This window comes from Phocoena phocoena, chromosome 4, assembly GCF_963924675.1.
Source record: "Phocoena phocoena chromosome 4, mPhoPho1.1, whole genome shotgun sequence".
NCBI lineage: Eukaryota > Metazoa > Chordata > Mammalia > Artiodactyla > Phocoenidae > Phocoena > Phocoena phocoena.
Genome location: NC_089222.1, coordinates 37,982,716 through 38,010,563, shown reverse-complemented (window position 1 = coordinate 38,010,563; position 27,848 = coordinate 37,982,716). Strand labels below are relative to the sequence as shown.

The following is a 27,848-nucleotide window of genomic DNA, read 5'->3' as shown; positions in this document are numbered from 1 at the left end:
TAAATCATGTTGAATTTAAATGTCTAATCTTTGGGAGGCTTTTTGTGTTTCATCACAGGTTAAATTTTATCCTATCTTTCACTAGCAACCCCATCTGATAAAATTCACCTCATAGATTTTTTTAGGATTATGTCATTTCTTTCTTTATCTGACTTATCACTAAAGATTCTGATCTGATTTCTTGAATAACACTTCCAGCCTTTTCTGGCTAATTCCATATTATCTCTTGGTGCAACTCTCAAACCAGTAGTTTGTTTAACTAAAAGTGCTGTGGTCACTCCTTAACCATGTGGTATTATTTCTTTTTAGTGAAATTCCCCTTTGGAGTAAAGTTAAAAGCTTTACTTTAAGATATTACAGCTATTAATTCTCTCTTTGTTAAGCTTAGTTTTCTCTCCTGTTATTTATTGGAATTGAAATCATGTATCATTTGCTAATGCCTTAACAAATTTATTTGTGGAACAGTTAAATTATGAGTTAAAACAAAGTGGAGCTATAATGATTCATAACTAAACTGTGTTAATAGCATTTGACTTTTATTTCCATATTAAATACCTAACTTAGGAAAATTCTCCCTTTTAAGCAGAAATCAAAACACATCACTAATAAACCACATCTTGGAAGTTTCTTGAACTCCCTCTCTTTTGGCTAGCACAGTGTAATAAACTTGGAACTTTCTGTCCAGCTTATTTTCTTGAAATGTAAAGTATATAGTTGCCAATACAAGATACGAGTACAGAGTGTTTCTGAGAGAGTGTGATGTTCACTCCTGGAGCATGTGGAAACCTTTTTTCTTTTCATTCCAGAGTAGCACAGAAGAGGGAGGATGCTGTTTCCAAAGAAGTGACTCGAAAACTTTCTGAAGCTGATAACAGAAAGATGTCTCGGAAGGAAAAAGATGAAAGGTTTGGCTCCCTATTTAAAGTGTTTGTGGTAATCAAAAAGGGGGTTATTTGTAGAAAATAAGTTTTTGGTTTCTGCTTAGAGCATGTGGATATTAGAATTATCTGAGGAAAACGTTGGTATTAGAAGTCAGGGTAATGAGAATAATAACTGACTTTTTGAGTTTTTATTACTACCAGATACTTTTCTTTGTGCTGTACACAGTTCATTTATTCCTCCAAAGAGCTCCATGAGGTAGGTACTGTTGTTTTCTCCACTTTACACCTGAGGAATCTGAGGTACAGAAAGTTTGGGTACCTTGCCCAAGGCCATAGATTAGTGTGTGGTAAAACCAGGATAAGAGTGCAGCCAGTCTGACTTGAGAGCTTGTATTCAGCTGCTCTGCTGGAATTTAGGAGCTCTGCCACTTGGTAGCTGTGTGACCTTGAGGCTATCACCTAACCCCTCTGGGTCTGAAGAGTTTATGTTGTGTTGTGTTAGCATTTTTAGGTGGTGGTATTTCTGCTCCTGAGCTTTCCTGGGGACATCTGGTTCTTGGTTATCTGCATTGTTTGGGAAAAAGAAAAGAATTAGGTTTGTCTCCTGTTGCCGAATTCTGTGCCACATTTGTTAGTCCCACCCCCAATTTTTCCTGACAGCTGCTGTTAGAAGGCTAATAAACAGTCTGACATCTGAATAGAAGTCTGAATGATTGAGTAAACTTGTGCTTAAGAGTTGCCAGATGGTTTAATAGAGTCATGAGTCGAGGCTGTTTTCATGGATCTTAAATTTTAGTATCTACGAGGTGCTTTATGAAATGGAATTTTTATCCCACTTTTCTCCAGAAAGACTTTGTGGGGACTTGCAATATTAAATTGCATGTGAAACAAAGCAATACAATTTAAAAAGATGAGAAACCGTTTAAAAGTAAGAAAAGGTGGATGAACAAGGACCTCAGCATTAGTTACAGCAGTTGGGCACTAAACTCAGCTCTGAGCTTCCAAGTGTCAGAGGAAGCATCCAAAGTCACCCAGCTTTCATTGTTGGATGAGACACAGCATGCACGTCCTTCTCAAAAGAAACTTTCCTGGCACTGGATCTTGGAAGGACTTTATCAAGTGGATCCTTATTTAAGGGACACTGAGTTACTTAATGAACAGTGTCTTCTACAGTGGTTTTGGACAGGCACCAAAACATTATTGAAATGATTATGTCCTATGGATCCTTCATAAAACTGAAGGCACAATATTAAACTCATGACAGTGAAGGCCTATTTTTTATGGAGCAGCTTTAAAGACCTCTGGCTCTGCATAGCTTTTGTTTTTAGAATTGCAAAGTTTTTTTTTTTTTTAAAGATTTTTTTGATGTGGACCATTTTTTAAAAAATTAATTAATATTTATTTTTGGCTGTGTTGGGTCTTCGTTTCTGTGCAAGGGCTTTCTCCAGTTGTGGCGAGCCAGGGCCACTCTTCATCGCGGTGCGCGGGCCTCTCACTGTCGCAGCCTCTCCTGTTGCAGAGCACAGGCTCCAGACGCGCAGGCTCAGTAGTTGTGGCTCACGGGCTTAGTTGCTCCATGGCATGTGGGATCTTCCCGGACCGGGACACGAGCCCGTGTCCCCTGCATCGGCAGGCGGACTCTCAACCACTGCGCCACCAGGGAGGCCCTGCATAGCTTTTTAATTGCAAGTTTTTGCATAGGGATAGATATTAGAGAATCTAGACCACTTTCTTTTAACCTTTTCATCAAATTATAATATTCATTAGAACATTGGTTCTTAAATGGAATGCACATCATAGTTACCCAAATTTCAAAATGCTTGTTACAAGCTCTTACAGGTCTTACAGGTTTTAGGTGATTAATTGTATCAGAGATGGCAGATGGGTCTCTTCTGCCCACTACAGACTTGCCTGATTTGGTCTGGCACTTTTTCTTGATCCTGGGATGTGTCTCAGAATCTTTCTCAGTGTGGTATTCAGGTAGTCTCTACTACTGGATCAGAGTTGGAATTGGAAATGAAACCTCTTTGCCATTGCCTAGACCAGGTATTTCAGAGTAGGATGAAATGGAGGTTTTATTGATATATAAAATGCAGAGTGTCAGAAGATTATAAAATTTTCATTCTTGTCACCAGTAGAAACTTGTGCTGTTTGTAATTCTCTCGCAAAGGCCATGCTGGATACAGTTGTACCCAGGTCTGTACTCATTACTGATGCTGATAACTGGATCCAAGACTCCCTTTAAGATCCAGTATTTTTCTTCCTCAAAGGATTAGTTACTTCCAATAGATTTAAGAGAAGGCTTATCGGCATCTTTCTGCCCAGATGGGTATCTTCAAACCTCTATCTAAAATCATTTGGAATATGGACTACATGCCACTTTGAACCTACTTTTCTACCTTTCCAAGGAAATTAGTAGAGGAGATTCAGATTCATTAACATTTGTCCCAAGGTACGAATGTTATTTCTCCTTGACTTACTGACGGTCCATCATTTAGTATTATCAGATTGTAAGAGTTGTTGACTTTTTTGGTCTCAACTTTTCTCCTGTTTTAGGAAGTGCTCCTTAGAAAAATGACTGCTTGAGAAGTGTTCTCCCAAACTAGATTTCCTACCAGTGAAGCTTTTGCGGAACCATTGCTGATGAGGGCAAATGGAGGTCCTAAACATTTTCAAAATAAACCAGGGTGGACTAGAAAAAGTTGAGAGCTGTCAGACAATCCTGACTGTGTATACCCTGATGTAACACACGGTCTTTGCGAGCTGGGATAACCTAAAGGATTAAGCCACTCTTTCATCAAAAATGTCTTGAAGATGGTTCTGATTCAGGGCATGATGGGGAGTTAGGAAAAAGTGCTGCGGTGGAGGTGTGATAATTTAATCACCAGCAGTAAAGGCATGCTAGTGGCCTACTTAAGGAACCTGTCTTCACTGGGTCTTGTGCCAGAGTCTTAAAAACAGAGGCAATTGTTCTGAGTGTTTTGTAGCATTAAACCATGTTGGGACTATGGATATTTCTGGGCTGGTGTTTTCTTTGATCATTGTTAGAATGGTGTAATGTATGAATTCCAAGTCACGTATAGTTTTTAAATTTACATTTAAACTTCTCTGAAATCAGAAGCTATTTTATAGTTAATAGCTGCATTTAATGTAATGTCCTTCACTTCTTCCAAAGTTTACAGCAAATTGAAGATTTATTAATTTGATGGTATCTACAGAATCAAGGAAATATGGCATATGTATTAGAGACCACAAATTTCTTCTGACAAAGATAAGATGCTAATACCTTCTATTTAGCTCCTTTACAGCCATGTTTGTTGACTTTGGAGTAGAACATTTGGTGACTAAAACATGGCAGTTAGTACTGACGTTAGCCATAGTGCTGTCCTTAGGATTAGTTGGGGGTACTATCTGGCCCCAGAGTAATGTATCTTTCTGGGGGAGAAAACATCTATGGCAATGAGTTACAGCCTTTTTGATAATGACCTACAGGAAAAAAAAATATATATATATATATTTTACTCTTTGACCAAATACACTTTTACATACACACATGTAAATGTTTCACAGAACAATAATTATTACCCTACTGTATGTGATGCACTTGATACTTTTCTATTTTTTCCTTTTTTTCTTTAACGTGCTGGTCTCAACTCACTTAGTTTTTCCGGAACATCAGATCCACTCAGTTGATTTCATGTCCCACTAATGGGTCACAAACTACCTACTCTTTTAACTTTGTAAATTGCTTTACAAAGTTAATTAACTGAGGGAAATAAAGGTTCCCTTATTCATAGGCACCCTGGAACTTCCTGTTGCCTGTGTGAAGAGGTAAAAGAAAAGGTTGATAAAGTACTAGTAAATTACTATGATATCATAATGCGTAAAGAAGATTAAATAAAAAGTAAATGGGTTTCACAGAAGTTAAAAACTCCTCCTAATGATCAAGCAGATTCTTAGTTTGAATTAAATAAAGATGGATAAAGAGAGTCACAGACAAGTCTGCTTCTGTGATGCCACAGCTAGCTTTGTCCACGGGCTTGTCCTAAGGCGAAATATTGAAGGCTGACATCTGTAGACTGTAGAGAGTCTCAAGCCTCAAACAGCTGAGAAAGCCCTGTCAGGCTGCTAATCATCAAGTTTGTTTTCCGTGAGTACCTAGAGAAAGATGCCTCTTTCAGTTGCTGATGAAACCAAGCTAATGTCAATTAATCAGTCCCTTCCTGCAAAGCTCTAACTGCCTGGGAAAAAGGTAACATACCCAGCAGCTGTTTCTTGAGCATGGATAAAGTTTTTGGTTTTTTTGGCTGCATCGTGCGGCTTGCGGGATCTTAGTTCCCTGACCAGGGATTGAATCTGGACCCCAGCAGTGACAGCACCGAGTCCTAACCACAGGACCACCAGGGAAATTCCTGAGCATCAGTAAAGTGAAATATCTTTTTCAGTAGGAAAAAGGAGACAGTGCTGACTGAACTGAATATTAAAAACAGATCTGCCCAGAAGACTTAAGGAAAAACTTACTGTGAGCTAGAGCCATGTGGTATTTAAAATTTTTAGTACCTATTTAAAAACTTAAATGACTTGTTTTGTGTCCATAGAATCTTGTGGAAGAAGAATGAAGTTGCTGATTATGAAGCTACAACATTTTCCATCTTCTATAATAACACCCTATTTCTGGTCTTGGTCATTGTTGCTTCCTTCTTTATATTGAAGAACTTCAACCCCACAGTGTATCCTTTTAAAGGTTGATTATCTCTTTTAGAAGTCTAGAAACGGTTCGTTTTAGTTTTGATTTGTCTGAGTATTTTCTGGTAACAAAAAACTACACAGGGGGTCAGTCCTTTAAAAAGCACCGTGACCTCAGGCAAGTTTCTGGACATTTAACATACGGGCTTTTGGTTTGATTTGAAGTTCTTTTAAGTTTATGAATTAAGACTTCATGATAAATAAGTATTACAAAGCAGTCTTACGTACATGATGATGTGTACCTGCCTAGTTTAAAAAAAGTTCTAAGGAGACAAAGCAAACTTGCCTTCTTTGCTACCTCCTGGCATGAGCTCTGTGTCTGCTGGTACTTTGGGGCTTTGGGGTTGGGTGGATAGGCAGTGGAGTTAAATTGGCACATTTCATAGTAGCTTAACGGTGTTTCAAGCTGCTCTTAAATTGAGCTTTTGGGCAAGAATCAGTCTTCTCTTGTTAAGGTAATTTATTAAAGGTATTATCCAGGAATGTGCAGCCACACTTTTAACCATTGGAGATTTTGATGTAATAAAATATCAGACACCCTCCAGCTTATATCTCCTGGGAATACTGGAGTGGTGTGCCCCAAACACTCTAGTCCTGAGGCTGAGAGTAGCTGCAGACTTGCAGAACCTCCTTGCTTTTACAGGCTAGTTGTAGCCAAAACACTGATAGACAGGGAAGACTTATTTTTCCTTTGCTCTTGATGTGGGGGTTGGGGGGTTAGGGAAATCAAGTCCCTTCTTCCTCCCCATGTTCTTTGATCAGTTTGTTTCCTGCAGGTTAAATGGAATTCAGATGTTTTATTTGTGATCATGTGTTCTAGGTTTCTGTCTCAAGTGTTTTCTTTTTAAAATTGGAACACATTTCCTGTGAATGTTCTTCATTCTTTATAATCTCCTCTCTTGTAAATTGCATTTGCAGACATTGGGACTGCACATTATTGTCATTAGACAGCGGCAGGAGGGAAACAGTACATTCCAAAGAGATGGGTTCTTTTTGTTTTGTTGAAAACCAATTTGGGGTTGATTTTTCCTTAACATTAAATTCTTACAGGAACTACATTTTGTCCATAAGTGCTTCGTCGGGCCTCATCGCCCTCCTGTCTACTGGCTCCAAGTAGAGCACGTCAGCTTCCCTCCACCGCCCTGGCTTTGTGTCTATGGGTGGCCTGTGGTATATGGAAAAGTAGCAGGGTGGTCAGGGTGGAAGACACACAAGCTGTTTTTGTAAGTCTGGAGTTTGAGGGTTTGAAAAACCCAACAAAATGTAATTCAATATTTGTTTATTGGCTCTTTTTTTTTTTTGACAGATTGTTGAAATTAAATGAATTGAAAGGGAAACTCAAGAGTACCAGGACATTTATTAAAAGGCAAAAGTGTTGCAATATGTTATAATCACAAGAGGAGAAAATAACTTGTTTCCTTGACTTGTCAGAGGTCACAGTAACCTGGACTGAGCTGTTATTATTTATAATAGTAGCAAGAAGTTAATAATTGGTTCTGTGTGTTCCAAGCACAATATTACAACTTTTTTTTGAACCACAAATATCAGAATGAGTCCTCTCCCTCTGGGGGATGAACAGAAGCTTCATGTTTGCAAGTCTGAATTTGTGATTTGAAATAACTCAAAGTTAAAACATTAGTTTCTCCAACTTGGAGAAGAGAAACTTGTGGAAAAGTTGTTCTTTTTTTTTTTTTTTTAAAGGAAGAAAGGCAGCCAAGGTAATAATCTAAAAATAGTGCCTAGGCATATGAGAGTTGTCCTATGCGGTTATTAAAGTACACACTGTTCAGCTCTATAGCTTTGGTCCTGGGTGTCCAGGGAAGTTAGCTTGACCCTACCATGTTGGTTTGACCTATTAAGAGAATGGAATCATTGTTTTCTCTTGACCAGGGTCTCACATCACTGGAGGAATGTTCAATAAGAGAAGCTCTTTCCTGAATATTGATGTGTAAAAGACCAAAGTAATTTTTGTGATCTTAGTTCTGGAATTCTAAGAACTCTCCAAGAAATTACAGTGGTTTTGGTGCTGGTCAGCATTTTTCCATGAGGACTTTTCGTAAATTTGACCCTTTAGTCCAAAGGTTCCTATCAATTGTAAACAAAATATTGATCTCTTTAGACCTTGTGGGTCCAGCCAAGAGCAGTCTCTTGCATTTTTTAACCAGTGTGTTTACAGGTAATTATTTTTTTCTATGTGCCACGATTTGAGAAAGTTTGGGAAACTCTTCTTGAACCTACATCACTTAGAAGGTTATGGACTCACAGGTGATAATTCCTTTCAGCTTTTGACCACATCCAGTACTTTTCTACAAACAATATCTTAAAGGAAATATATTCCCAATGGCTATTAACTTTAACTTTAATGTTTGGTTTCCACTTCTAAATTTAAGGTGAATGTTGCAAATAATATTCACCATTTATAACTATAGAAAGATATTCACCAGGAGCCCATCTTCCAATTCCATGCTGTTGGATGTTTTGGGAAGTCACATCTAAGAACCTGGAAGGAAGCCAGGCCAGGAGTACGTTGGCCTAGTGACCCAGATCATCATTATCTTCAACTGAGGACTAGATTTCATCATTGCTTTTAGAAGTCTGCAGTTCTTTACTTTTCTCTGGTACATTGTCATCCATGTGCCACCACTGGGTAATAAGGGGTTAATGGGGAAGTCAGAAGAAAGACCCTGCATAGTAGTTAGTGTAGCACATAAGAAGTTTATTTTTATTATGTTTTAACTTTTTTTTTTCTGTTGATTAATAACTGGTCAGTAGTTTGGTGGCGTGGCGTTTGTACCAGTTGCATATTTGACAAAATGACTATTTGACAAACCATCAACGTCTACTCTTTGTTACCAGAGCTGGGTCAAGTAATTTTTTACCTGTAATTTTTAACTTGCAGGTAAAAAATTGCCACTAGGTGGCAGTGCCTGTATAGATGGGAAAAAAATTCTTATTATACAGTATACCTGAGACGGGGTGGCAAAATAGGGGCATCAGTGTGACGTTCTTAATAGAGTGCCTCTTGAGTTAATAAACTGAATAATTTGTAGAAAAGTGAGGAAGCAAAATTTGGTTTTGGTCCTGAAATTTTCCTATGGCACTTTTTGTTTTTAATCCTGATAATAGTTTCTAACTTTCTATACTGTCAGATAAATTCTGACATATAAGTTCATAAGACATATTCTGATGGTTCTGCAGTTTTAACTAAGGATTTACTGTACCAGTGCTTTACTCTTAGGAGCTGTGGAACCTTTTCCCCAGCACTCTCCGTGTCACCTAGAAAGACTGTGTAGCGCATAGAATTATGATGTGCTGGATCTGGCTTAGTTTAGTAAAAGCCTGCTGGAGACTTTTTATCTTAAAAATACCTCTTATCGGGCTTCCCTGGTGGCGCAGTGGTTGAGAGTCCGCCTGCCGATGCAGGGGATACGGGTTCGTGCCCCGGTCTGGGAAGATCCCACATGCCACGGAGCGGCTGGGCCCGTGAGCCGTGGCCGTTGAGCCTGCGCATCCGGAGCCTGTGCTCCACAACGGGAGAGGCCACAACGGTGAGAGGCCCACGTACCGCTAAAAAAACAAAACAAAAAAATGCCTCTTATCCAACACCAGTAAAATAAAAGGGGTTTTGCTGTAATTGGGATTCAAAGTGATTTAATTCCTGTTTTTACACCCCTTGTGATAAGTTAGAAGTTCATTTATAACTTAATACTTGGGTTGAAATTATTCTTAGCCAGTAAAAATCTACTGGTTGACCTATATGGTATATTATTCTAACTTGGATAGAATAATTTGAAGCAAGTTTGAAGTTAACAAATGTGGAGATTGGCTTTATACCCAAAATTCTTATGAAAGGTCTTACTAAGTTTTTTCTTTTTTTGGTCACACTGCACGGCTTGTGGGATCTTAGTTCCCTGACCAGGGATTGAACCCACGCCCTCAGCAGTGAAAGCACAGAGTCCTAACAGCTGGACCGCCAGGGAATTCCCAAAAGGTCTTGCTTATTGAGTATCATTAAGTTTTGCTTTGTAAAATTTATATTTTCCCTAGACTTCTTTATAAGAACCGTGTGATTAAGTATATCATCTTTATTACATTATTTCATGTTAACCATTAATTTCCCATGCATGTAAATGCACATTTTTGTAGTTACTGATCAAATGCTTGTAAGGGCTGTAAGGGGTTATCTCCCACACCTCCTTGGACTCCCAAGTAGGGGGATTCATTGAAGATTAGGAGGGTCTTTTGGGTGGTTGGTTTGATTTTCATGGAGGTGGTTAGAGATGAACTTCTCATTGGCCTTCATGAGTTTTCATTGCATTTCTTTGACCTTTCCTTCTTCTTAACTGATCCTGAATTTGGATTCATTTCCAAGTTTTTTTAACTTAAAAAATCGCACACACTTACTTTTTCATAAAGCTTTAAAGCTAAAAAAAATCACCCCTAAAAGAGCACTGGACTGGAACACAAAATACTTGGGTTCTAGGCCTGGTTCTGCCATCAACTTGCAGTATGAGTTTGGGCGAGTCCTTTAATCTCTTTAGGCCTGGGTTCCTCATTTGCAGGGAGTGGGGTGGTCTCAAAGGTGGCGAAGGCCCCTTGAAGCCCTGACATCTATCTGGTGACCCTTGGTGCACACTATGGATGAAGATGAAGTGGCAGTTCTTAAAGTGAGAAGCCAGGCACAGGGCTTCTAGTTTTCATTTCTCTTGGCTGAGGTTTCAGTATGTGGCTGGCTGCCACCCAGGTTACCCTTTGGAATGGTATGTTCTCTGCCAAGGAAATCTTTCCAGAAAAGAAAAGAAAATGAGAGTGCATGGAAATTTTTCTTAAGGATAGAACTGTGAAATGTATTTATCTAGTATATTTACCATGGCAGATGATTTGTATATAAAACTAGATGTTCCCACGGCCAAGCAATGTTGGTATTTGATTTTAATTTGCAGGTTCTTTTAAATGAGTTTGAGAAGCTTTAACCTTAGTACAGAACATATCTAAAACCCAAGGAGAAATATCTCCAGTAGCTAATCATTTTCTCCATTAACAAGAGAAAAAAAGTCTGGGTTGCAAATTAAATCTTTTGATAAATCTATTTCTGTTAGGTATCACTCAGCGCAGCTTACCGGCCAACGTTTGTTTTTTGCAGTACGCGGGCCTCTCACTGCTGTGGCCTCTCCCGTTGCGGAGCACAGGCTCCGGACGCGCAGGCTCAGCGGCCACGGCTCACGGGCCCAGCCGCTCCGCGCCATGTGGGATCTTCCCGGACCGGGGCACAAACACGTGTCCCCTGCATCAGCAGGCGGACTCTCAACCACTGCGCCACCAGGGAAGCCCCCAACATTATTTTTATTTAAGTGATTCTTACTGCCTGTTTTATGAAGATGGGTGTGTGTATGTGTGTATATATCTCCTATAATGATATATATATAGCCTTATAATGATAGATCAGATAAAAACTAATTGTGAGATTAAATGCACAAATGCTTTTATTACTCTAAGCAAATAAACTGCAATTCCAATTAGACAACTTCAGCTCACTTATGCATACTGGATTGATAGAATGCACAATGAACAACTGAAAAATGATCCATTTCTATCATTAATCTGATACTCTTGGGTAAAAAACGCACTGTTTCCCTATTAGAATACAGGTAATAGTAATCAAAAAGAAAATTCGTTGGTACTTCACACTAACATTTTAAGTTTGAGAACTTAATCATGAAATACATATCTGGAAATGATGGCAGAAAATAGCATTTTAAGCTGATAGTACATTTCTTCTGTAAGTCTCAGTGGTTTCTACATGGGGTCCTGTTGGCCAGAAAATTAAATTAGAATTTCGTACATGCTCAGGTGTCCAAATAGAGATAGAGGACCCTCCCCCCTCCACATACACCTTAAAAGTGGGGGAAAAAGTTTTCTCCCTCCTTACAGGTACACGCAGTATACTGTCAGTTTTTCTCAAGTCATATATTCATGAGAGTAGGTAGCCAAGTAGTGGCAGGGCGGGATATACCTCAGCTTCTGCGTGCCACAAGGCTAGGCTCCATTAATCCATGCAAAGAACTTTCATGCATATAGTTTAATGCACACAGTGTGATTATGGAATTAGGAAGTTCTTTAACATTTACTTTTCTTTGGGCAAGTTACTTCACCCAGCATATGCTGAGTAGTGACAGCATTTTTCTCAAAGCCCATGATTCACTTTTCATGTTAATAACTTCTCAAAAACACCAAGCATGTAAAATCCCAGTGCTAATTAAACAGCAAACATTTGCCTTTCTGGGTATTTTACAGATTTACTTACAAAACTGAGCATGTGTATATTTATTTTTAAAGCTCAAATATTTAAACTTGCAGAAGCTGTGCCTACAAGCAGTCAAAAGTATAAAGCAGGTTTTAGGAAAACGTAGGTAAAAATGAACACTTCATTGCAGATACATTTTATTCAAAGCTAGGCTTCCATAGTAGTGTAATTCTCCCTTTCATAAGTTAACCAGACTGTCTCTGGTGAAAGACTAGGGTCTTCATCCTTTTACCATCTCTCCATGTAAATGGACATAACATTAGAATCCTAATAGACCACCTTGGAGGAATTGCTATACAGGGCCATGTTTGAGGCCAAGGAACACTAAATATTTAAAAGGTAACGAAAGCAAATACCTAGGCATTTCACTTCTGTTGAATGACAAGTGAAAACAACTCTTGCTAACATGAATGTGAAAATAGAAAAAAAAATGTAAAATTGTTTCAGCTGATTTTTCAAGCAAGACTTCGGAGTGAACAGAGCCTACTCTTTCTGATGCAATCCACATTGCATCTGTGGATGTTGTTCATTTGAAAAAATATATCTGTACAACCTTCTTTAAGTTACTAAATGCCTGAGGGTAATATGTCTTTCCCCCGCCACATGTTTTCCTTTGCATAAACATGAGATGTGCAGAGCAATGTAAGAACAGGTGACTGCAGTCCCAGATAAGAAAATAGAATGGGTTTTCCTGGTTGTGAGTTTTCAGGTGTGTTCGTAATTCAGGTGCACAGTGGTAGCGACAGCAGAGACCTCAGAATCCGGGGACGCTAGAGGTTGAGCAGTGGGCTGCTAAGTGATTCAGAACACTGGCTAGTAACACCGTTCTGTACCTGTACAGACTGCTGCTTTACCCGTGCAGCTCCTGCGGCTCATGCAGTGCCTTATGATCTATAGTCCTTTTTGCTGTAGGGCTTGTTGCGCAATATGTTATCGATCTCATTTACCACGTGTGATGTCATCTTTGGGAGAACCTGAGAGTATGAGAGGAACAAAGAATGTGGTTAGTACTTGTTCTTTGTGCTCAATATTAAGCAAAGTCATCTAGAATTGGATACATTTATAAACCACCACCAGAATGCTACCTCCCCAGCAGACAGGAAGCTCCCTAAGGTCAGGGACCTTGTTTTGTTCACACTTTATCTCCAGAGCCTGTAAAGTACTTGGCCCATAGTAGGTGCTCATAATTATTGGTTGACTGAGTAAATGAAGGCTCACAGAAATACAGAATATCTAGAGCAGCTCTGTCCAATAGAAATAAAATGAGAGCCATATATGTAAATTTAGATTTTCTAGTGGCCACAGTAAATGAAAGTGGAAAGCAGGTGAAATTAATACATGTTTTACTCCATTATATTCGAAATATCATTTGAACAGGTAGTCAGTATAGAATATTATTAGATGCTTTACATGTTTTTAAGTACATTTTACACTTGGAGCGCATCTCCATTTGGATTAGCTTTAATAGCCACAGGTGGCCAGAGGCTACAGTAGTGGATAGCACAGGTCTAGAGACTAAGGAGAGATTCAGTCCAGCTGGTGGACAGAATCCTGGTGAAGGATGGCCACAGGTTAACAGGCATCCCAGGTAGATGGAACAGCATGAAGAAGTGAAAAGTCTGTGAAACGGGGTGATACAAGTGTAGAGTGAGTGGGGGAGGGGTGGGGATGGTGGGAATAGAGGAAAGGGAAGTTGAGGTAAACAATGGAAGGCCTTGAATGCCATTTTTTGGAGTTGGGACTTTATGCTGTAGGTGGTGGGGAACCTCTCAGGACTTCTTAGCTGGGAGTGACCCCATCAGACACATGGAGGTATTCTGAAGGAAGAGTTGGAAGGAGATTGAAAGGGGACACGTTAGAAATTTGTTGCAGTCCTAGCCAGACACTGAGAGCCTTAACTGGACAGTGGCGGTAGAGGAGAAAAGGAGAGTGCCTCTGCGGGACATTTTGGAGGCTGATGGTGAGCTCACAACTGGGTGACTAGGAAGATACTGGTGTAGGTAATTAATTATTGAGAGACCACAGGGGGAGAAGTTTGGAGCCTCAGTTTGGGGTAGGATATGTTGAGGTGAAGGTGCCTTTGGGATCCCATGTAGAAGTGACTTGCAGGCAGCCAGAAGTGCAGCTGTGGAGCTTAGTGGCAGTGGAAGGACTGGAGTTGAGAATTTGCAAGTCATTTGCACGGTCATGCTCATTGAAGCCCTGGGGAAGGATGAGATCATCTAGGGCCAGCTAGCACTTATTGCAAGAAGTGGGCCAAGGGCACACATTACACCATAAGACAAGGGACAGAGGCAGGCTTCTTGCAGGAATAGTCTGAGCCTGTGTGGAGTCTGTGGTGAAATACATTCATGATGACTGATTCTGAGGTTTCCACCTCACCCTTCCTCTGCTGCAGTCATGTTGGCCAGCGTGACCTTGTCTCCACTCACATGCTCTCCCCAGAAGCCTCAGGGTTTGGCAGGGTAGTAGAGCTCCTTCCTCACTGGTCTGGTAACATTTTCCTCTCCGAATGAAGCTAAAGCAGATTTGGTTTCCCACTAGCCTTGGAGCATCAGAGGATCTCAGCTACTGTGTGATTTAAATGTGAGACTGCAACACTGAGACTCAAATCTAGAAGTTGGTTGGAAGTTTTGTGTCTAGAATACAGCGGGTTAGCCATGCGAGGAAAAAAATTCTTCATTCACTACACCAATAAGAAAAGAGATCTAAACATTAGTAAAAAACCATAAAAGTACTTGAATAAAACATGAAAAAAAAATAACGTTCGAGAGAAGCCATACATTAAGAATTTTATGTGAAGTTGCCCAATTTTTTAATGTTGGCAACTGTTTTAAAACATTTTCGTCCCTGCAGGTCACACAAACATCCCATGAGCTAGCAAACTGCAGGCGTAGTAGTATCCTGACTGCAGTAATTGGCGGGTGAGGGGAGGTCTGGCTAGCGTTGCCGGCTGGAGGCATTAGGGGAGCTCTCCCAGGACTGGGTCACTGTCAAGATGGACCTTGGGGATGGAGCCGGATTTGGCCAGCCTGGGGTGGTGGACACTTTGCAGGAGGAGGGCCACTATTCTGGGGAGTAGGATCCCAGGGAAGGTGGGGGAGGGGAGATGAGCCGTGGACGGGAAGGCCCGACTGCTGAGGAGCCTGGACTTTTCTGAGTGGATGGTGGGGAGCCTCAGAAGTGCTTTAAGGCTGGAGGATGGGGACCTGTGCAGGTGATGGGCTGCCTGCAGCTGTGGCTTCTCTCCAGTCTCTCATCTCTTGAGGCTCTGATTTATAAATGCCTCTCCAGTTTATGCTCACATTAGGCACATTCATTCCGTGGAGCAGCTGCCTTCCTTTGCCCATTAGAAACTTATTTTCCTTACAGATGCTGGCACTGCACTCTTTCTATCCAGTCCCACCAACTGCTGCAGGTGGTGCAGCCACACAATCTACTCTCACCACATCAAGGGGCCCAGTTACAGCTTGCCAAGGGTGGAATCTGTGGCGCTGGGCTCACGGGAGGTGGAGTTGAAAGGGAAAAGGGAAGGTAAACCCTCCTGGTAGCAGCCTCCCTGCTTGGACAACATCCCTTTTCTCTTACCCTTTGAGCATGGAAGCCCCATCGTGCTACCAGCCAGAGCCTTGCTAGGGAGGAAGTGCTTTGGCAAGATGACTGCCTCAGTTTTCCTCTGAAATGTTATCTTTGGCTACCTGGAGTATTGCCACAGCCCAGGAACTACCTTTTTTCTTTTTTACCGTCCCAGGCAGTATGAGTCCCCCCTTGGAATGGCAGCGATCACTCTATTAGCTGACAGGAATCCTTTTTCTTGCCAAGCCATCTGCAAGTCATGCCTCTCTTTCCAAAACCTACGGACTCCTTGACCTTCATGGCCACCATCCTTGCTGGTCCAAGCCACCATCACCCGTTACCCGGACAACCTGTCCTTGCCTTTCTTCATTCTGCTTTTCACACAACAGCCAAAGCAATCTTTAAAAATTCAAATAACAGTGTGTCCCTCCTCTTAAAACCCTCCAAAGGATTTGCTGTGAGGAGAACAGAATTCTGACTTCTCTAGTGTTCCGTGTGATCTGTCCCCTGCCCGCGCCCACCATCCTTTATGCTCACTGCATGCTGACCACATTCGCCTTAGGCTGGTGCTTCCTGGAAAAAGCCAAGTGCGTCTGCGTCTCAGGGCCTTTGCACTGCTCTTCTGTGTGTCTGCTCCTTCCAGGGCTTTTCACGCGCTGCATCCTCCACTTGAAGGCTTCAGAATAAGCATATCCCAGAGGAGCTTTTGGCAAGGACATTATCTAAAGTGGGCTCACTCATTTCCCAGTTAGTCTCTATTACAATACCATCTTTATTTACTTAGTAAACCTTCTCACTTGAAATTACTTTATATGTTTCTTTATCATGTGCCTCTGCCACTGGAATATAAGCTCCTTGAAGGCTGGGTAATATCTTTCTGGTTTCCTGTGGTGTCCCCAGTGCTGAGTACAGAGTAAGCTCTTAGAGATCTCCTGAATGAACCACGGGATAGAAGAGTGAATCTTAATTCCCTCTTTCTCAGGCAGCCTGTGAGCTCTTGAGGGCACCGTCCTGTGCTTATCTCGGAACACTCTCTGCCTAGCATGGTGCCAGACACAGAATAAGTACTCAATGAGTATTAGTGGAATTGAAATCACTGGGTTGCATTTCAGTTCTTTTGTGTATAGACTGTTGCCGTTTCCTCCTCGTCATTGTGGAGCCTTTATCTGTTCCCAGAGCACAAGTGAAAATAAGAGAAGGTGGGGAGGCTTTCTTAAGAGGGAGCATTCCCCAGGCAGGGACAGGGAACCCCACAATCTGGGAGGAATTCTCAGAAGCTGAGAGGCAGAGATGATTACCCAGCTGCACAGCCCTAAGAAAGGTGACGGTAGAGAAGGAGGAGGTCTGCACCGTTTTATCTGCCAGCATATTCGAGGCTATTCTTCAAAAGGATTTTTAAAAGTTTTAAGTTTAATCAAGCTTGTCCCCACCTCCATCTACGTCCTTCTGGGAGAGGTAACAGGGCTAAGTGCTGGTTTCGGGGACAGATGGACAGGGGAGAGGCTGTGAGGCACTTCTGTTTGGGCAGGTGATACAGCTACGGCAAGAGCTGTGGACGGGCTCGTTCCTGCAGCCTCTGGCTGGGCTGAGAGTGGGGCAGGCTCAGGACTGAGATGTGACCTTTGGGGGCAGGGGATGATCACCACAGCCACCAACCTCCACCCTCTCCTCAGAACTCCCAGGAACATCTCTTTCCCACTTCCCCTCCTGCTGCCTTACAGGCTCTCCAGGTACAGCTGCAGGCTCCCTCCAGGTCTAGCAATCCCTGCAGGGGAGGGAATGGGGGTGGGCGCTCCTGAAATTGCTGTTAGGGAGATGTGTTCCTGGAATTCTGAGCCTATTTGTCTTAAAAGCGGCAAACATTCATTCATTCAATAGGTATTTCTTGAGTGTTGACTAAGGGCCATAGAGTCTAGGAACTGGAAAATCAGTGGAGAAGCAAGAAAGACACAAGTCTCTGACCTCAGGGGAGATAGGCGATTATACTACATTATCGTAAGTGCTGTGATGGGGAGAGAGATCCAGGATGCTAGGAGAGCAGAAATGAGGGGCCTGGCACACTGTAGATTGGCAATAAATATTTGTGGGGAAAAAAGTAAATACATGATGTGTGGATATTGTCCTGCGGCTCCTACATTTCAGTCTGGTTATTAGGCAGGCTTGTGTGGTTCGACCTGGGAACCCAGTCGTCAGGTGTAACATTGCTTGGGTCATAGAATACACTGTCCCACAGACACAAGCCATCCTGAGAAATGAGCCCGGAGGAGACTGCCTGTTAATCAGAAGAGGACATCCCTGGATCCACATACTGTGAAAGTTCTGTTGCTTCTTTTGCCTTTGTCCCCATTTCCCTTCTTCCCCTATGTAGGAACAGGTAGCCTATTCCCTATATTAGGGGCTTTCATGCAACTCAGCTGTGACACAATGAAGGACAGAGGTGGGGAGATGGGACACTGCCTGGGGGCATCTTCAAAGGCACCAGGGAATTGCCTGGAGTTGGTTGGAAAGGGCTGCAGTACTTGCCTGAATGGCACCGAGGTTTTCAATGAGTTGTTCAGGAGTGGATGATCCCAGGAGCACGGAACTCACACCCTCGTTTCTCAGGCACCACGCTGGGAAGAGAGAGCAGTAGGTCAGGAAGTCAAAGCACTTCTGACTGTTGATGAGTCTGCACACACCATTTGTAGCTTCCGTTGTCACAACCAAAACATATTAATTTGGGGGGAGGATGGACAGTATGCTCCAGGATTAAAAACGTCAGCAGCAACCCCTGTTGTGTGGAGGACTCGGTAGAATCCGTGCACGTGAACTGTGGGCTTAGGGCTCCTCTGCCCCACAACTGGGGCATCCAATCTAGCTGCCCAGCCCAGGAACACTGTCGTGTTCCTGAAGACACCTGACACTGCTCCTGGGCGAACGTCTGGATTCCTGTTTGCATCTGTCTTTTCCATCTCATTCATGCTCTCACTTTCCCCTCATCTGTTACATAGAGTCCGTGTAGATTCTGAGTACCTGGGTCCTCTGTCTCCACTGACCTGTCAGCCCTCTCTGGACCTGCCTTTCTTCCTGACGCGAGGTTCATTCTGAGGAGACCGTCTCTCTCACCAGCCCTCAAACCCCTCACCCCTCCTTCTGCCTCTAGCAACCTCTACCCTTAAACCCTCTTCAACCCAGGCCTCCTCCCTCTCAGCAGATGGCCTAGCTGCCTACTTTATGTAGAAAATTGAGTCCCTCAGGTAGCATATTCCTTAATTTCCCACTCACCTATGGACACAAGTACACACACACATACTCCAGTTTCAGAGGCTATAGGGTGCTGTCTGTTCAAAGCCAAACTCTGCCCTGGTCCCATTCCTTTTGCCTTTTCTTGGATTTGATTCATCCATTATTTCTCCCCCTCTCTTGCTCTCCTGGATGTTTGATTTCTTACTATCCTCTTTCTCTTTATCAAGAAGGCATAATCAAATTTCTCCCATTCTAAAATAAGCCTCCTCAGGCCCTTCATACCTGTGTAGCTGCCACCCTACCCTTCTCCTCCTCTTAAACTTGTAAAAGGCCAGTTGAGACTCCCTGCATCCCCCTCACATCCCAGTCCCCTTCTCACCATGTCAGAAGCCAGGGTGCCCAGGAAACTCCCTGTGGTTCAGGTAGACTTTGCAGTTTGTACCTGCCTGGAACTAGATATTGCTCTAGGCCCAGGGATGCAGTGTCTGCTGGATGTCCCTGCTAGACACCCCACAGCCACTGTGAACTTCTTGCTACTTAATAAGCCTGTCCCTCTTGGGTTACCAGTCTCATTTGGTGGCATCACCAGTAACTTGGCCTCCCAAACCAGAAACCTGGGAGTTATCCTTGGGCACTGTCCTTTTCTGATCCCACATTCCCTTTTAATTGTCATCTAGTTGATTGTCCTTCCTAAATATTTCTCTAATCCAGTAGTTCTCAAATTTTAGCATGCCTCAGTCACCTGGAGGGCCTGTGAAACATTGATTACTCAGTGCTTCACCTTGCATTTCTGACCCAGAACGTCTGGAGTGGGGCCTGAGGATCTGCATTTCTGACAAGTTCCCAGGTGATGCTGATGCTGCCGGTACAGGTACTCTTTTTTTTTAAACAACTTTATTGAGGTAAAATGTACCCATTTTAGGTGTACAATTCAATAATTTTTCATAAATTTATCATGTGTGCAATCATCACCATTTACAATCCAGTTTTAGAACATTCCCATCATCCCAATAAGATCCTTCATACCCATTCGCAGTTAATCCCATTTCTACCCCCAACCCAAGGAAACCACTCATCTACTTTGTGCCCCTATGGATTTATTATTTCTGGACATTTCACCTAAATGGAATCATGGAGTACGTCTTTGTGTCTGGCTTCTTTCACTTAGCATAATGTCTGTGCGGTTCATCCATGTTATAGCATGGGTCAGTATATCATTTCTTTTACTGCAGAATAGTATTCCAGTGTGTGGATATGGGAACACACTTGGAGAATCACTGCTCTGGTTCAACTGTCGACTCCCTCAGGCCCTCACCGTCTCTCCTGCACAACTGGTTTTCCTACGTCTTGTTTGGATTCTCCCTGCCTACCCCGCACACATCCAGCAGTAGCTTCTCCAGATACAAATCTGTTCAAGTCACTTGCCTGCTAAACGTTCTTCAACGTGTGCCTGACGGGATCCTGGTCCTGTGAGGTGAAGCTCTCACTTCTCACCCTGACAAACCTTACTAGAAAGCCCTCCACTCCAGCTTCCGGTCTCCTCACTCCCTGCCTTGAACTTAGTGCTCCAACAGCACTATTTGTAAATCCTCTCCAACCCCAAATATCATGCTGTGTTTCTCCTCCCCAAGCCCTTGGCTCAAGCGGTCCCCTGGGTCTGGAATGTCCCTTTGCCTCCTCCCTTCCTTTGCCTCACTAATATCTACTCATCATCTGGGATTCCTCGTGGGCACCGCCTTCTCCTAAAGTCCTTCCCTGAGCCCCAGGCCGGGTTGGGAGCTCCTACATTTTACTTCCAAACCCACCCCCCACCCCTGCCCCCAGCCCACCCTGCCCTTCTCAATTATTTTACTCTCACACTATATTAAAATTATCTGTTAATTTCTTGACTTGCCCACCAGACTGTGAGATGTGTGTTATTTGCAGTTGGATGCTCAGCACCCAGCCCAGCACCTGCGCATAGTAGGTGCTCATTAGATGTTTGTTGAATAAACGGAGACATGGATGATGGATGGACATCCCTGAACACCTACTCTTCTGCCCCCATTTGGTCAGGCCATGCTGTCAACTGATACTGTTAAGCTGTTACCACACTCAGACCTTTTAAGGCAATCACTAAATCCTTCCACATGGGAAAAATAATGCTCTATGAAGGCAACAAGCCAAGTGATCCTGGGCTTTTTCTTTCTTTCTATTTTCTTTTTTTGGCTGCCTTATTTCCTACTTTGCACTTAGAACTCTTTTTTGGCACTAGTGGAAGTTCTGAGGGCAAAGCAGGGCACTGAGAGAATTATTGCCCATAAACTACCTAATGCCAGCAACAGATGATTCCCCCATGGGCTGCTGGGCCATGTAGGAGAACCCACTGGGTAGAGCTGGCCAATGCCAGAGGTAACGTAGATGATTCCAGATAATTAGCATCTACTCAAGTGTCCCCCACAGGCACATCCAGAGTGTCTATGAGCAAGGTGTGAATGCTGGCTCCTGTGTAGGCGTGAGACACGGGCACCAGCCCACAGTTGGGTTGAAGTAGTTTGTTTCCTGCCCGAGGATCTCCCCTCCCCCGACACGCTTCTAGCAGATCAAAGGTAATATGCCTGGAAATAATCTCCCTCTTGGTTTGAGAGTTCTGTGGTTAAAAACAAAACTACCTGTTTACAAAGAAAAGAAAAAAATGACAGGCGAGAAAGACATCTGGGGGCACAGAGGGAGGAAAAGGAGAAACAAAGCATGTTTTAATTTAAACTCAGACTCTGTAAAGAGTCATGTACATCTGACATCCAGTGAAAGTCTAAATGTTGTAAAGATTTTCTCTTTAGAAAGACAGTGTTCTTCTATCTCTTTCAGAGCTAGATTCAATACTTGCTTTCTTGTTACCACCTAAAGATTGTATTTATGGCTATGGTTTAAGAATAGGTGTTTCTCTTTGTGCTTGTGCCTCTGACCATATATGACAGCTAGGAGTGGACAGAGTTTCAGCAGAGGGTGTCTAATCCTTTGCAAAAACACCATCATCTTCATCCTCATCTTCACCAGTTACTGAGCACCTACTCTTTTCTTTACATACATAATTTCCTTTTGCTCAACAAGTTTGTAAGATATATACTACTATACCCATTTTACAGATGAGAAAATTGATAATCAGGTTAAATAACTTGCTAATGGTCGATAGCTAATACCTTTTACTGGGCTCATTAAAGCCATTGTAGCAGCGATGCTAACTAATCACATTAAATATAATCTTTGTTTTTTTGTTTTTTGGAAGAAAGGATTACAGCAATAGTTACACATATACTTAGATAACTGGTATTTCCCTCCTAAAACCGTCTCCCATTCCCATCTTTCTGTGACTATTAGCTGCAGCTACCATTTTCCTGCCTTCCAGCCTCAGAAGAGTCAAGCATCTAACAAATATTCTTTTATTTTATTTGCATAGAACTTATCTTGAGCTTTTTATCTCGTTGGCTCACTGTATCTGATTTGTCCCAATTCCTGCTATTTCTTAATCCTTAGGAGTTTTTTCTAGACTCTATACCCATTTTATTCTTTTCTCATAGCTACCACATGAATTGTTTTCTCTTCAGCCTCTTCTTCATTTGTAAAGTGGAGATAATAGTAGCAAAACTCCATTAACATCTGTAAGATAGGGCTACGATTAGTATCACCTCGATTAGTATACACCTCGCGGGACCCACGATTAAGGAGACAAGATGAGCATTAAAGAGCTCATCACAGAGCCTGGCAGATACTCTCCAGCAAGGGAACTGAAAGTTTAAATGCTTTTCTGTCTAATCCCTAGTCTCTAGCCACTTTTGGCTATTGAACCCAGGAGATGTGTTTAGCCTGAATTGACATGTGCTGTAGGTGTAAAATACACTCTGGATTTTGAAGACTTAGTATGAAAAATAGAGTGTGACATATCTCAGTAACTTTTTATATTTATTACATGTTAAAAATGATAATATGTTGGCTATATTGGGTTAAATAAAATCCATTTAAAAATTAATTTCACCTATTTCCATTTTACTATTTTAATATGGCCACTGGAAATTTAAAGATTAAACGCACGGTGCACATTATATTTCTACAGGACGGTTCTGGTGCAACGTGGCTTTCAATTGTTACCCGTGACCGTGACCTTTCATTGACTCCACTATGTCGGAAGAGCCATTGTTGTGGCTCTGGAAGTTTCGCGGTGACGCTGCTCCCATGGGATAGGCCTTCCATGTGGCAGTAGCCTTGGCCATGCTCGCAGCCCTGCTCCTCAGCCTCTCACCAACCCCGCCTTACCTTCGACGGGGATGGAAAATTGAACCAGAAGCAACGGATGTCACTACACAGCTCAGGGGTGCTCACCCTTGACACTGTGAGGATGTGTGCGTTTTCACTGATGTGTTCTTGTTTAAACTGTGTTATAAGGGAAAGGAGAAGGAAGTAAGAAAAGTGTTTCAGCATGTGGAACCACTCTAGGGAACTCTGAAAAACCTATCTAATGCTATGTCTCATTTTAGATAGTATGAACCAGGAGTCTATGCTTCAGAGATCATCTGCCCCTGCAATAGGTATGTTATCATGCAAGAGATGTGGAGCAGCAATAGAGAATGATTTCATTTTCCGTGATCCAGCAAGGCTTCCCCTCCCAAGTGACTTTCTCACCCACGGCTAGCTGAGGTAGCGTGCATCCCAGACGCTCCGCAATCGGGGAAAGGTCTTTCAGCTTGTTTTGCTGTTTTCTCCCTTCTTCACTCACAATCCTTTCCTTCAACCACTGGTAGCACTAGAGATAAGAAGAACATTTAAATATTAATGTCTGGTAAGGGTTTGATGCAAAGATTGTTAATTCAATAAAATGTAAGAGCCTCGTGGTGAATTCCTCAATCTTCTTGGCTCTGACCTTTCTGTTTGATGGTGACAAGGATGCCTATGTCTTCATGCAAGGAAATGTTCCCCACCGTCTCCTTCCTTGTTTACTGATTCAAGACAGATTGATTTTGACTAAAACTCACGATTCAGATCCATCGACACGCACAAAGGTTGTTAAAATCCTAACATATAATCAATTAGATCCCATCTGGACATGATGTTTCATATTGCAATAGCCCTTAGAATGTAGGGGAAAAAAGGCATTTACATTTCACCAGGGTCTATTATGTTTCCTTTTTGTCAAGGAAGTTGGGTGCCAAGCTTTCTTCTCAAAGGAAGTCATTATCTTACATTTCCTGCTGTAACTATCTTTCTCCCTCTTGCCTTCAATTTACTCCTAGTCTCTTCAGTATTCTTATAATAGTGTTTTATTGTTAGCTTTCTCTGCTCCTTCCTAGAAGCAGATGTGAATGGTGTAATTGATAGGTACCGAGTACATTTTAAAGTCACACCATGAGGCATTTGAAACTTCCCCGACCAGGGATGGAACCTGTGCCCCCTGCAGTGGAAGCGCAGAGTTTTAACCACTGGACCACCAGAGAAGTCCCATTTTAAAGTTTTAAAGTGGATAAACACTTTCCCAAACGTGTATTACCTTTTGTATAATGTTTGAAAGTTAAAAAGGCAAGGGAACTTAAAAAGGTAAATGAGAAACTAATCTTTAAAACCTCTGAGAAGAGACTGACCCTGATGTAGACTGTGAAGTGAGCCTGATTTCCTAAATATAAGGAAAAGAATATTTTAGAATTTCTCAATGCCCTATTTTCCAGAAGGTTCTGCTCTTGCTATGAAACAAGGAACAATAGACCCTTACGTACAAAGCTAGCACTATGCAGCAACACCCAAAGGAAAAGAATATTTGTAAGAATCGGTTAGTCTGTTTTAGTGACAATAATAAAAACCATCTCCCTGTGTAGCAACGTATTCTCCATTGCATGCATTCGTGACATAATTACCACCACAGACCTTTACCTTCCCAAAGGCAGTGGAAAGCTGGGCAATCATCACAAAATCTCCACCCATATGATTTCAATGGGCTGCTGGCTTTTGGTTTTTTTTTAAGTATTTTTTTCATCATTCTAAGACAGTATTTCCAAAGAAAAAAACCGCATCATGTTTTGTTATGATTTTTGGAATGATTTTGCAGATATGAAAAGAAAAAACAACAAGCAGCCCCAGTTCTGTTCTCCTCCTAGATCTCAGAGGCTTATGGTCTGGCTCCTCACATGAAGTTTGCTTAGAGAGACGGCCAAAAGTCTTCCCAGTCTCGGCTCCGGAGACCTTAGCTTCCTCCAGGAGGAAGTGTGGCCTTGAGCATCTCTCCAGAGATGATGGCTGGTGCCAGTGGTGATGAGGTAGGTGGACAGTTAGGAGCAATGAGCACCATGATGGGGGCCGAGCAGCCTTCCCTGGCAGCATGCTGGGTACATCAGAGAGCCCCTGAACTTACTTCTACTGTCCTCAAGGGGAAAAACATCACCAATCCGCACTTTAGTTTCATAACATTTTTCAGAGGACGAGTATCTCTGAATGTTATTCAAATGAAAAAAAAAAAAACAAACCATGGTTGAAAACCAATAGCCAAGTTCTTCTTGAACAATTGCTTTTTATTAGAACTAGGAGAGTTCCTGAGGTTTCAACATATACCACACATATGAAGACTGACTGATTCATCAATCTTTAGGAAGATTTCTAAAAGTAACAAATACCAAACATTCATTTATTGAGTACCTTTCTTCCCACCCTCAACATAAATCTCACTCTAATCACTGGAAAACATAAGCAGGTTAGGGTTTTTTTTTTTTTTTTTTTTTCGGTACGCGGGCCTCGCACTGTTGTGGCCTCTCCCGTTGCGGAGCACAGGCTCCAGACGCGCAGGCTCAGCAGCCATGGCTCACAGGCCCAGCCGCTCCGCGGCATGTGGGATCTTCCCGGACCGGGGCACGAACCCGCGTCCCATGCATCGGCAGGCGGACTCTCAACCACTGTGCCACCAGGGAAGCCCCTAGGTTAGGGTTTTTAAAAAGTAGATGCATAGTATTTCTACTGCTTTCCTCATACCAAAGGAAACAAATGTGTTTTGGAAATACATAACTTTAACTGCTTTACAAGTAGGAAACTGTTAGCATAGGCAGGAGATGAGGCTTAACTAAAATATTAATTAAATATGGAAGTGAAACAGTGTTTTTGGTAAGAAGGTTGGTGGTGGGTGTGGTTGTATGCAATAATAAACCCAACTTGTTGACTGTGGGCAGTAATCCATGAATCAGAAGATGAAATTTCATCTTCCATTCCACTTGCTTAATCCTATTCCTGCAGTGGTTTGATTACATGTTGATTGTGCTTTCTAAGTTAGTGGAAGGCAGGGATGGCTTCTCGTTCATCTCAACATCTCCAGTCTTGACACAGTGGTTGGCCCAGAGGGGCTCAGCCAATATGGTGGTGAGGAAGGGATCTGAGAAACCAGGGTTCCACAGGGTAAAGATAGATCTCTTCAATTTTTCAGATTGAGCACAGACACTTCCTCCTTAAAGAAGTACAACTCAGCTGGCAGCCCTGCGTGCTTCCACAGTGCTTGTGGATTCCACATAGTTTCATAATTCACCCCTTCTCATGTCTGTCTCCAGCAAGTCCCTGAATCTCAGCCCTCAGCACAGGGCCCGGCACTGAGTAGACACTCAGTAAATATTTGCCAAAGGAACAACTGAATGAGCTTTTCTCCACAGATTAGTGGGCTATTGCTTTTATACATGTCACAAAATTCTTTAAATTTTCCAAAAGCCTCTTTCTTTGCCATCTCCTATTGCTGTGACCATTATCTGTGTGACACCCATATTACAGGTAGCCATAACAGGGTGGGACTAGTCTGTGAGATCAGCCCCAAATCCCCCAGTTGCCTGTTAGTTAATAGTAGATTAGAACTCAGGGAGCAACTGTAAAGCCATGGACAGAATCAGTCACATTTCATTACTGGGCCTTGTCTAGAATAATTTAGCATTCAAGATCATTGACTATTTCTATCTAAACATCGAAGTCTTTGGCTCAAAAGAGCAGAAAAGTCTTCACTATTGAGGTGAAAATCTCTAGGTAAAATGCTGGAGCTAAAAAATTTCCTTCTGAAATTGTACCATAATGGGCAATATCCTTAGTTTCTTAATGTGAACACCTGGAGTACTTGGACTGCCCCTCTCCACCCACTTTGATCTACGTAAGTTTGCATGTTTCCTGTTTACCTTTGACAGAAGGGTACATATTTTTATGATTTTTCTATAAGGTATTTTCCCAACAGTAGGGAAGAGCTGTCCATAAATTTTATTGCACTTTTCATTTCTATTTAAAATTTCTATTTAAAAGCTGCTCACTTGGTCTCTTGATCAGACTTTGTTGATCCTCAGTTATGGCTCATTGCACTCATTCAAGAACCATTTATTGAGTACCTAGCATGTGCCAGGCTCTGTGATGAGTTAACGTGAGTTTCAGTTTCTGTCCTGTAAGTACTCACAGATCATTGTCTGGTAACTTGAGAAGTGTTGTTTTTAGTTGGATTGCCCCCTCAATGATTTCCTCAGAAGCCTTGTTTGTACTGCCTCTTTATGGGAAATAGGTCACCATAGGTGCATGACGTGAGCTGGTCACAGCACCTTATACTTTGGGCCACTGTCATTGGTTTATCAGGTTGGCACATGACCCAAGCTTGGCCACTCTTCTCTGGACTGAAGCTGATAAAGAAAAAGTCTCTTTTCTCTCAGGTTACATGACTTTAAGGATGTAAGCCTGCAGTCACCAGCATTCCTGCTCCTGGCCTCGTGGAGAAGACCCACTTGTAGTAGAAGAAAATGTCACTCACATGCAGGGAGAAATAGAGGAGATGGAGAGTCCTGACGATGTGCAAATCTATGGATGGAGTCACCCCTGAGGCCATCCCACTCCATCCTTCCCAGGGAGTGTCTGTCTATGCGTTCCCTTCTTTGATTAAATTAGGTTGAACTGCATTCTATTGCTTGCAGCCAGAGGATTCTAAGACTCTGTAAGAAGTGTTTATGGAATGACAGAAGAAAGTACCAATAACTGAGTTTCATAAAGTGAGGACAGGTTTCACAGAGTGAAGACAACCAAGATTTGTCTTTAGGGATGAGGAGAGCTTCCACAGCAGGATGTAAAGAAGGGCATTTTGGGGAGGCAAAAAAGAGCAC

The 27,848-nt window shown here is 42.3% G+C and overlaps 2 protein-coding genes across 6 annotated transcripts in view; one reads left to right on the top strand and one right to left on the bottom strand.

The window, feature by feature from the left end:
* Positions 1 to 6,964, top strand: part of SSR3 (signal sequence receptor subunit 3) — a 28,611-nt gene extending 21,647 nt beyond the window's left edge. Inside the window, exons 4-6 of the mRNA XM_065876124.1 lie at positions 807 to 905; positions 5,480 to 5,611; positions 6,678 to 6,964. Of these exons, the coding sequence (XP_065732196.1) occupies positions 807 to 905; positions 5,480 to 5,611; positions 6,678 to 6,744 (298 nt within the window). The 3' untranslated portion in view covers positions 6,745 to 6,964. The remainder of the gene's footprint in view (positions 1 to 806; positions 906 to 5,479; positions 5,612 to 6,677) is intronic.
* A 4,130-nt stretch (positions 6,965 to 11,094) lies between these two features.
* Positions 11,095 to 27,848, bottom strand: part of KCNAB1 (potassium voltage-gated channel subfamily A regulatory beta subunit 1) — a 416,921-nt gene continuing 400,167 nt past the window's right edge. For 3 of the 5 annotated variants that reach the window (XM_065876516.1, XM_065876519.1, XM_065876520.1), the window contains 3 exons: positions 23,389 to 23,509; positions 18,031 to 18,119; positions 12,816 to 12,905 (listed from right to left, as the gene is read on the bottom strand). In XM_065876516.1, the coding sequence (XP_065732588.1) occupies positions 12,816 to 12,905; positions 18,031 to 18,119; positions 23,389 to 23,509 (300 nt within the window). Of the gene's footprint in view, positions 12,906 to 18,030; positions 18,120 to 23,388; positions 23,510 to 27,848 lie in introns of all 5 variants that reach the window. The other 2 variants (XM_065876517.1, XM_065876518.1) reach the window with 1 other exon arrangement.